The following is an 11,060-nucleotide window of genomic DNA, read 5'->3' as shown; positions in this document are numbered from 1 at the left end:
TACCTGAGGTGTTAAACTATCATGAGAAGAAGCTTCTTGTTCCACAACTGAATTTTTACAACAAAGAATCTGCTCATTTTGACACTTTTTAGGGATAACAAAAGGCAAAGTTTTATTACTAGCAGAGCCTTCTATGATGCAAGTCCATAATTGAGAAGCAAGCAGAGATTTTTCCCAATCAAAATTGTCAACGTACAACAGAGCAAAAGTGATGAATTTGCACCATTCAATAGGTACTTGAGTGACTAGGTCTGTAGGGGCCACTGGTGCAAAATGAGTGCTCCAAAGCTCCAACCCTTCCTTGGATAAAAACTCATCATCTTGCCCTGAAGATGCAGTTGGTTGCAACTGAATATCTTGAGTAGAGAAACTTGCATTGAATATAGGAAGGGAAGCCAGGAGGTGCACCCATACTGTTACCTGTGGAAGAGCTGGAATTTGCTGCATCAGATTTATCTGGTGAAGATGAAGCTCTCTGATTGACCACAGCAGTGCCCTCTACAGTGGCCAGAACTGAAGGAATATTGTTAACATCCATCTCTACAAGTGGGGTAGGAGCAATCATTGGGACCAAAGTGGCAGTAGATTCCACGACAGGAGCACCTGACTTTTCAGCAGTAATGATTGGAACAACAACAGAAGTATTTTCCTCAACTGCAGCAGTTGCCTCTTCTGCAACAATGACTTGTACAACAGCAAAACTTGTCCCTTCTGCAGCAATTGTCTCATCTGCAACAATAGGAACAATAGCAATTTGTTGCGGTAGTGGCTCCTGCACTAGCATCTCCAAATCAGGTTGTGGATGAATACCAGCAACCAGCATAACATCTTCAGCAACAGGCAACAGGGGTTCATCAGGGATGTTGAAATCTTTAATTGGAAGTTGCTCAATGGGTTGATTGAGATCAAAATCAACATGATCCACAGGTTGAGCTTCAGATAGAACAAGAGGGGCTAGGAGTTCATCCAATTCTTGTAAGATTGGTCCTCCATTAGCAGATTTTGCAGAGCTTACATTGGCACTGGGCATACCCAAAGAAAGAGTTAGACCATTGTTATCATCCACTGGCTGCTCTGCTTCCACTTCCAGGGGGGCCATCAAATCATTCAGCTCAAGGAATTCTCTAACTTGAATTTCCACATCAACCAGCTGATGTTGCTCTGGCATGGCCCAATGGCCCCAACCCTCCTCTTACTCAGCTTATGCAGGAGCATCTTCATTAACTAGCAAATCTTGGTTGTTAGGTTGCAGCAGATGAAAAGCAACAGGCCCAACCATAAGATTATTTTGGTTGGGATGATGGAACTGTTCTTGAGGCCTTGGGTGAGGGTTTCCATCCACAGGTACCGGATCCTCATCAGCAGGTGGCCCTCTAATAGGCATGTCATCAAAAATCACTATAGGGCAAGACCATGACTGACCATTGAAATTCTTGGCACCATAAACTACCAGACTGGCTGGCACATCCTTTAGAACAACAATCTTGACTTTCAGAGCTACAACAGCGTCACTGGATTTGACTCTGTCCCAAACCATGAGTTGTCCAAAGTCCACAGTTGCATTAGAAAACTCATGGAAATTCCTCAAATCAGCGGGGAAACCAAAGACCATAATCCAAACATCTCGATTCAGATTGAAATTCTTCCAGTTGAGACCATCGTTGTGTCTTTGGGAGACGATGTGGATGTCATCATAAGCATGCAGGCCTCTGTTAACTAGAAAATCTCTATCCGCCGCACTCTTAACCCTCACAAAAGCTTGCCCAAACAAACACTTTGTCATAGCAGAAACTCCTATACGCTTAGACTGAAAAAACTCAAGGAGGATCTCACGAATATTGATAAAAGTCACTTCACCTTGGGGCATGGGGACGATTGTTGCAATGGCCAGATCTTCATTTGCCGGAACAAGGTTGCCATGGAGAACACGGTGATGCGCGGGCCGACCGTCGACCTCAATCGCATGGAAGCCTTCAGGGAGGAATGGAGTCGGGTCGAAGGGGAACGATGCCATTATCGACGGATGGATGAGAGTCGCGACGGCAGAAACCCTTGATGGAGGAGCTGACTGCTGCAAAGATGGTGGAGTTTGGTGGGAATGCTAGTCGACGGCGGCGGTAATGACTTGATTTGACTGGACATGAGGGGTTGTGGTCTCGCTGGAGGGTGGGTCTGGGCGTGGCGATTGACGGGTGTCACGGCCACTAGCCAAAGGTGGCTGCTGCAGCAGAGGAGGAGGATGAATGCGGGGAGTCGGCTCAAAAATTGCACCACCAAATCTGCAGTTCTCCTCGATATGGCCCAGACGACGACATCCTCTACACTGAATCCTGCTCGTGCAACTGGGCCTAAGATGGCCCACACCAAGGCAGCGGACGCAAAAAGGGTTATTGGGCTCCTGATTAGGCTGACGAGGCCCAGAGTTTTCAAATCCCGCAGGCCCCATCGTCCCAAGTGTCACATTATTGGGTGCAGTTAATACAGGGTTTAAGGCAGAAGTTGATTGAGCAAGGCGCTCCGAAACTGGCAGGGGATGTGGTGCACCGGATCTGGCTGGAGATTTGACTGGGGAAGCATGATCTTGAAAAAATCTAGGATTTTGAACAGCAGCTGCATAGGATCTACGATCAGCAGATCGATCTACTACGGTCCATTCTTGATCAAGCTCTTGCTGATAGAGCCTGAATTCTTTTTGGAAATCAGGACCACCCTTCCCCCAAAGAAAGAAGCCAAGATTGAAAAGATCATTGGCACAATTTCCCCCTTTGATAATAGCAAAACCCACATCTTTGGAAGAAACACTGAATTTGGAAGACCAATTCTGAAGGCAAGAAACTTTGGAACATGATGCATGTCCCCCAAAGCAGGATTGAAGCATGAGACTGACTGAATCCACATTGATACTGAGTTTAGAGCGAGTCACCTCAGCCACTAGGATGAATTCCTTGAGTTTGCCACCATCAAAATGGTTGATAGGCACCCCATATTGCTTCCAGATGAAAGCTTCAAAGGCCAAACCTTGCTCTAATTTGAGATCAGAGAGCGCCATTGGGAGGGAGACGACGCATGGTGTGAGGGAGGAGGGTGGCTACCGGTGCCGGAGTGGCAGCCGGCGAGGAATGTGGCCGCTGCGGTCGGAGCGGCCAGCGGCGCGAGGGGAGGGCTAGGCAAGGTGAGGAGACATCTTAGTTATCTAAACTTCCACCTTTTTCTGTTTTTCGTTGTGATATAGGAGTGGATTGTGATGAGATATGTTGTGTGTGTAGATGAGCTTGATATTATTTGTTTTGGATTAATTGTGTTGAACATGATTAAAACTGTTCGATAACTGAAGAAGGCCAAAAAATTTGGGCAACAATTTTTAAGCATGTGGAAAAGCATTGTTGTCGCGGCGCCTAAAAACCTTCTCTCTCCTATCCTAAAACCATTTTTGGGCAACAACAAGTCATCCGTTGGGCATGCTCTAAGACCACCATGTGTGCACTAATTAGCCGGCAAAACTTTCTTTCACCAGAAACTGACTTTGAGAACCGACTCCGAAACTAAGATTTCTAGTTTTTTCGCACATCAATATCATTCTATTCCTCTTTTTTTTTTGCAGGAAAATATCAGTGTATCACAATAGCCTTCAAATGTTCTAAAATATTATTAGTCTGTGTCGCATATTCTCGGAAGCCATCCTTTTAGTAACAAAACTACTATTTACAATCTCCAAACTACGTTGGCTCACATTCAATTCCCTCCGTGCATGTTAGGTGTTCGACAAAAACCCTTTGTGGTACTCACTCTGTTTTTATTTACTCTGCATATTAGAGTTGACTGCAGTCAAACTTCGTAAAGTTTGATCAAGTTTATAGAAAAAAATAAAAACATTTATCTTAACAAATCTATACGATGTGAAAGTACATTCAATAATAAATTTAATAGTGTTGATTTGTTATTGTATATGTTATTATTCTTGTTTATAAACTTGGTCAAAGTTTATAAAGCTTGACTTTGACCAAAGCTAATATGCGGACTAAATAAAAACAGAGGGAGTATTATTTATTCTGTTTTTTGTTGTGATATAGGAGTGGATTGTGATGGAAGATGTTGTGTTTATAGATGAGTTTGGTATTGTTTGTTTTGGATTAATTGTGTTGAACATGCTTTAAAATGTTTGATAGTTGAAGAAGGCCAAAAAATTTGGGCAACAATTTTTAGGCATGTGGAAAAGCATTGCTGCCGCGGCGCCTAAAAACCTTCTCTCTTGTACCCTAAAACCATTTCAGAGCAGCAATAAGTCATCCATTGGGCATGCTCTAAGGCCATCATGTGTGCACCAATTAGTTGGCTAAAATTTCTTTTGCCAGAAACCAACTTTGAGGACCGACTCCAAAGCTAAGATTTGTAGTTTTCCGCACGTCAATATCAGTGTATTCTTCCCCTAAAAAAAATCAGTGTATTCTTTTCTTTTGCGGGGAAATATCAATGTATTCACAAGAGCTCTCAAATGTTCTAAAATTATTATCTACTAGTACTATGTGTTGCTTATTCTCATCACATGCCATCTTTTTTGCAACAAAACTATTTACACACATACTCTAAGTACTTAATCCATGGGTACGCAGTGCCAAAGGTCTACTACGATTAGAGCTTTAGCGTCAAGTCAAGCTTCGGCAGCTCTTGATCGCCATCACCACAGTGGCCAACACTTCCGTCACTCCGCCGTCGCCAGCCTTCCTCCTCGCCGAACGCCGCCCTCCGGACGTTGAATGCGCCGAACCAGCTCGGCAGCTCGCCAGGCCCCGCCACACCGAGCCCGCCGTGGATGGCGAAGGCGTAACCATGCTGTCCGAGCGGCGCTGGCACGCCGGCGTGGCGCCTTGCGAGCGTGCGCTCACGCTTGTGCGCGTTCTGGTGCCCGCCGAGCGCCTGCGAGCTGTAGAAATCCCGCCGGCAGTAGTGACAGCGGAACAGCTGCCGCGGCTCCTGCTCGGCCTCCGCCGACACGGCGGCCGGCGCGGCGCGCAAACCCAGAGGTGCCTCCGCACCGACCGTGCCGATGAGGTCGAGCTCAACCGGCCGGAGAGATCCCTCCCCTCCGCTGCCGACGACGCGCGGGCGGTCACCACCGCTGTCGTTCACGAGCCCTGCAGCTGGGCGGCCTTCTCCTCCTCCCTTCGCTCGCTCTCCCATGAGCAAGCAGGATACCAACTGGGGAACGGAAGTGTTATGTGTGCCGTGTAAAAAATTCTTGTAGGAATTGATCAGGCAATGACATGATTTGAGCGGATGGCTGTACATGTCAGGTGACCGCGACGTACCGCTACATGTCATCTTACAAAAGTCCCTTAAGTTGACATGCATGCAGGCAGTGGTTTCTTTACGTGCTTTGCTTCCGGCGCGCCGGCGAAAACACTGGTCGGCTGACGCAACGGAAGATCGCCGTTCGTGTGGGAGATCTCATTTTCTACTAGTATATCTTGAGGAGATAAGGCAAGTGATGGGTACATGGGATTAGGATATGGCAATACTATATTAGTGTGCACCGGTGTGATGCAAAAATGGGAAATATGTCAGAGCATGTTTCATTCCTATACAAGGCGCTGCCGCAATACAAGTCAAAATGCATAATATAGGTCGTCAGAAGAATAGGCGCAGTACTGATCTAAAAAAAAAAGGCACAGAGACATATCATATCCAGTGTCAACAGGCCAAACAAAAGCCTGCCCAGACTAGAGGTTGTAATTCTGAAACAAAGTGCACAGGCACACATGATTTCAATTTCAGATTTCAGTGGCATGTTAAAATCCAAGTTGTAGGGTAGAACACAGAAGTGCTTGAGCACATAAAGAGTAGATCACACAGGTTTCAGGTCGAATATGAAGGAACAATCTCCTAGGTGATCTAGGACTACAGGTGTTGCGAAATCAGTCCATTCTTCCCTTTAGCACTCTCTCCTGAACTTCAGTGGGCGTTCTGCAACCAGGAAAACAAAGTATCAGAATATCAACAAGGACTAGGCATAGAGAGAGGGCAAACACCTTCCTCTGATCTCTGGTATGCTAGTACACTACTCCCTGCGTTCCTAAATACAAGACCTTTAAATATTCCAATATGGACTAGATGCAGGGGAAAATGAGTGAATCTACACTCTAACATACATTTATATACATCCATATATAGTCTATATTGAAATCTCTAAAAAATCTTATATTTAAAAATTATTGCTCTTATGATGCACAGTTACAAAATCGTTATAAATCTGATGTGCAATTCAAATATCAAATTATAACACTTCTTCACGGGATTAGCATTTTCAGTAGGTAAAGTTTTGCGCACAAAGTGCCCAAATAATAAACAAATTGTATCAGCGTCAGTAGGTCAGCAGGGAGATCGTCACACTTTTGTATACTATGTAAGAGTTGAGAGATGTGTGGAACTTACACAATAAGAACATAACCTCCCCAACCACTCAGGCAATCGCGATCAACAGAAGACAGCAATGCTTGCGAGATTGTCTCAAATAGTTCTTCAGGTTCCTTTACCAAATAAATAATTAAAACAATTGTCATATTTACAATACAAAACCAGACAAGGGAAGTTGCTGTAGTATCTTGCATGAGGAACTACATAAAAGAAATTAGTGTGTACACATCACTAGAGTAAGGAAACGAACCATGTCTGGTTTGTACATGGACTCACAAGCACCATATAATGATTCTGAAGCAGTACCAGAAACCACAAAATCTTTTGCCAGTTCCCTGCATAAAGAAAGCACTTTTGATCAGATTGCCTGCTACAGATAAGCCAGCAAAGGGTTCACACGAATTAATATTATCATGTATCAAGAGACTTGACATGAAGCACTGCAATCTGTGGATGGGAACAGTATACCTGCATACTGTCTACATTAACAATACAGCTTTGTACGGCTCCTGCCAAGGCTAAAACAAGATAACCTTTCCAAGTAACATTATATATGCCAATATTAGTTACTTATTTGTTTTGGATGCCTTTATACCCTAGTTTGGTGTTTTCTGAACCTCATTATTCAATATCCATGTTGGTCACAGGGAAAGGTATTCCCCATAAATCTCACACCTTATCATTGTCAACACTTGGATGGCAATTGACAATAATCATTTTTAACCTAAGCCTGAATACATCTTAGGACTCTGACTGAGCAAAAACTGCTAAAGAAAATACTCTTCTTTGCTATACACGCTCATGGGAGACAGGTACCATACTTGAATTACTCCCCCCATCCGGGATTAATATGCCGGGGGGCCACTTCTCCACAACCAAGGCACTAGCCATTTTAGTTACCAATCCCTTAGATTTCTCCACCAAGCACACACGCATTATCTCCCCTGCCTGCATGCGGCCAATGGATAGCATGCATGCATCAGCCGTTTTCTCTCACATGCCTGCATGGCTAATCGTCTAGAGGGACCAGCAGCAGAATCTAATTGGCCTAATAAATAGGGACGGGGCATGGTGGATTGCTGGCCCTATAATCCCCTGCGGAGGGAATATGTAAATAAAACATAGCACATGGCCATATATTCAACTAAATGTACTTTTGAGAAGGAAGTAGCACAAGTTACGGAAAAGGTCATGAAAAGACAAGAACTGGTACATACTTGGCACCAATGCAGTCCATGGTACATATAAATGGCTGATCTTTTTCACCTAGCCCGGCAATGATCGGTTGGCAGAAGTATGGCCCAAACCTAAATATCATGAAATAACTCTGTTAGCCATCCCCATAATTCAGCTAATATAACAGGTGGTAATAAGACAGAAGAAACAGTAAATGATACTGTATCTACAAAAGCATCCTACACATTTCAGCTAATCAAAAATATGATTTGCAAATCAGATCGAACAAATAAAGGACACACAGCATAACTGCAGAAATATTAACATACATATCAGTAGGAACATTTCAAATTTCATAACCAGCTGTATCGTCAATCATCACTTTTCTTATCACGAATTATGTGAAGATTAACCCAATAGAAGGAACACCTACACTACTTCTTATAGGCCAACCGGTCACCGCAGTGCAATTCAGTGAGTCTACATTTACATTTGTTTCATATGCTCAGCGATGGTTCATGTTTTCTACTCTTAACACCATCATCATTGCACGATGTTCCAAATCAGGCTACCAAGAATTCAAGGCTTGGAACTTCTCACCTTTTCTCGTAGAGGAGGGCGGAGACGAGGCTGGCGAAGGTCTCAGGCTTCATGTCCCTCTCCTCCCGAAGCTGGTACAGTTTATGCTTAAACACCAGCCGCTGGTACCTGCACACACATGACGCGGCAGACAGACGTCAGACCCAAACCCTAAACCGACGAAAGCCACCAAATCAGGGGCGATCAGCCAAGCAACCAGAAACCGCAAATTCAGGATTGGAGACCCACAGCGTCTGGGCGTCGGTGGCGAGGCCGGAGAGGCCGATGTACAGCTTGCCGTGGATCTTGAACACCCTCTGGAAGTCGGTGGCGACGGTCTGCAGCTGCACGCCCAGGCGCCGGTCGCTGGCGATCGCGAAGCAGTTCTTCCCCACCATCGCCACCACGGCGCTCCCGTTGTACTCGAAGATCTGCGGAACGGGGGAAGAGGCAGCGCGGATCAGACGGGGGAAGCGGGTAAAGGAGCTAGGGTTTTGCGTGATGGGGATGGAAGCAGGGAGGTCGGAGGGTACGGTTGCGGAGGGCACTCACCGACATGGCTGGCAGGGATGCAACAGACGGCGGAGGCGGAGCGAGAGGAGGCGGCGGAGCGCGGCGGCTTCGGTTGTGTATCCGGCGACGGAAAGAAAAGCGGCGAGTCCTCTGTAATTGGGTCTCGCGCAGTGGCCCAGTAGTCAGTCAAGAGTCTCGGAGCGAGTCCGAGGCAGTTAATTTACGGCCCAGACTTGGTACATAGTAGAGGCCTGATTTTTTTTAGAGCATTACTAGTAGTACCCCTAAATCCTCAAACCCGCAAAAATAACCACTTTTTTACAGGTTGAGACAAAAAAATCGCAAAGAATAGAACCCCTTAACCCTTAAACCCTTAAATTTTTTTAGAGGCTCAACTCCTATACTCCTTCCCAGCCTGTAGAAACAGGGGTTGGCAGCCCAACCCCTCGTCGACCCGGTTTCCTCTTCGCTTTCGCGCGGGAGGGAGTTTTCAGCTCCCTCCCCAGATCCGCCGCCCTGCCGCCCGCCTCCGGCCGCGCTCCGGCCGCCCTGCCCGCCTCCGGCCACCCCGTTGCGCACCGCCCCGGCCGCCCCTCCGCCTCCACGCCCCGCCCCGGCCGCCCCTCCGTCTCCCCGCCCCGCCCCGGCCCGCACCGCGGCGCCGCCTCCCCGCCCCGTCCCGCACCGCGGCGCCGCCTCCCCGCCCGGCCGCACCTCCTCCTCCCCGTCCCGGCCTCGCCTCCTCCTCCCTTGCGCCGCCCCGCCCCGGCCGCCCTCCCGCCTCCCTGCCCTCCCGCCCTGCCCTCCCGCCGGCCGCCCCTGCCCTGCCCTCCCGCCGCCCTGCCCTCCCGCCGGCCGCGGCTCCCGCCTGCCCTGGCCGCCCTCCCGCCCTGCCCCGGCTGCCGACGCCGCCTCGTCCGAGAGGTGAGGTTTTTTCATTTTTTTTATTTTGTTTCATTTTCTTTTTGTTTCATTTTTTAGCACTAATTTGTGAATGTCCTTTGCAGATGGAGATGAACAATGAGGAGATTGTCATGTCCGATTCGTCGGATTGGTCGACATCTGACGATTCCGACATTGAGGAGTTGTTGCAAGATGACGACGTCGAGATGGTGAGCCTCCTCATCGACATGCAATTGTTTGAAAACCGCGTGAAGCTGATGGATCAGAGGAGAGGGTCGAAGATGGGCCGAGTCACCATCTACGGAACCGCGCTCTCGGACACGAACATTTGATGGAAGACTACTTCTCCGAGGTACCTACATACCCTCCTCGTCTCTTTCGCAGAAGGTACCGAATGCGGCGTAGTTTGTTTGTGAAGATTGTCACCGATTGTGAGGCCGCCTCATATTACTTTAAACGTCGTAGATCCGCCGCCGGTATCATGGGGTTTAGTGCATATCAAAAGATATCGGCGGCAATGCGGGTACTCGCTTATGGCATACCCGCGGATTATACCGACGAGTATCTTCGCATTGGGCAAGATACAACCACAGAGTCAGTCCGTAGGTTTGCCAAGTTGGTCATCAAGTTGTACGGTGAGCAGTATCTTCGGGCACCAAACGAGGAAGATACAAAAAGATTAATAGAAATGAATGAAAAAAGGGGATGGCCGGGGATGCTAGGTAGTCTTGACTGCATGCATTGGAGGTGGAAAATTGCCCAAAGGCATGGCACAGAATGTATTGCGGTAAAAGCCGTGATGCTACCATTGTGCTTGAGGCCGTAGCATCTCAGGACACATGGATTTGGCATGCATTCTTTGGGTTGCCAGGAACACTCAATGATATCAATATCCTCAATAGATCTCCTTTGTTCAAAAGATTAATTTCTGGGGATGCTCCAGCTTGCAACTACAAAATCATGGACAATGAGTACTCAATGGGATACTATCTCACCGATGGCATCTATCCCGAATGGGCAACTCTTGTGAAGTCCATCAAGGAGAAAAATGGGGTGCCCTTAACAAGAAAAGAGGCTCATTTCACCAAGGCACAAGAGGCAGCCCGCAAAGATATTGAGAGAGCTTTCGGTGTTTTGCAAGCAAGGTTTGCCATAGTTCGTGGTCCAGCTCGGTTTTGGGACAAAAAAACCTTGATGAACATCATGAAATGTTGTGTGATTCTACACAACATGATCCTAGAGGATGAGAGAGGGTTAAACCTCCCTTGTTTCTATGACAATGTTGGTACCCGTGTGCAACCGGAAAGAAACCCTTCTCGCATACACGCTTTTCTTCAAGCACATCGTCAGATTGAGGATGCAACCACTCATGGTCAGCTCCGGGATGATCTAATAGAGCACCACTGGCAGTTGGATGGGCGGCGCATTGGCCCATGATGTATCTTTTTTTCCTTTTCTATGTCCTATTTGATTCGAAC

The 11,060-nt window shown here is 47.1% G+C and overlaps 1 protein-coding gene across 1 annotated transcript; it reads right to left on the bottom strand.

The window, feature by feature from the left end:
- Window positions 1–5,727: 5,727 nt before the first annotated feature.
- Window positions 5,728–8,907, bottom strand: LOC123136532 (proteasome subunit beta type-3). Its single transcript, XM_044555932.1, has 7 exons — window positions 8,719–8,907; window positions 8,416–8,597; window positions 8,188–8,295; window positions 7,629–7,718; window positions 6,662–6,746; window positions 6,430–6,524; window positions 5,728–5,961 (listed from the first exon to the last, which is right to left on the bottom strand). Exons 1-7 carry the CDS (start codon window positions 8,722–8,724, stop codon window positions 5,913–5,915), a joined length of 615 nt encoding a protein of 204 aa, XP_044411867.1. The 5' UTR covers window positions 8,725–8,907; the 3' UTR covers window positions 5,728–5,912.
- Between the last annotated feature and the right edge of the window lie 2,153 nt (window positions 8,908–11,060).

This window comes from Triticum aestivum, chromosome 6B, assembly GCF_018294505.1.
Source record: "Triticum aestivum cultivar Chinese Spring chromosome 6B, IWGSC CS RefSeq v2.1, whole genome shotgun sequence".
Lineage (NCBI taxonomy): Eukaryota > Viridiplantae > Streptophyta > Magnoliopsida > Poales > Poaceae > Triticum > Triticum aestivum.
This window is presented reverse-complemented; position numbering and strand designations above follow the sequence as displayed.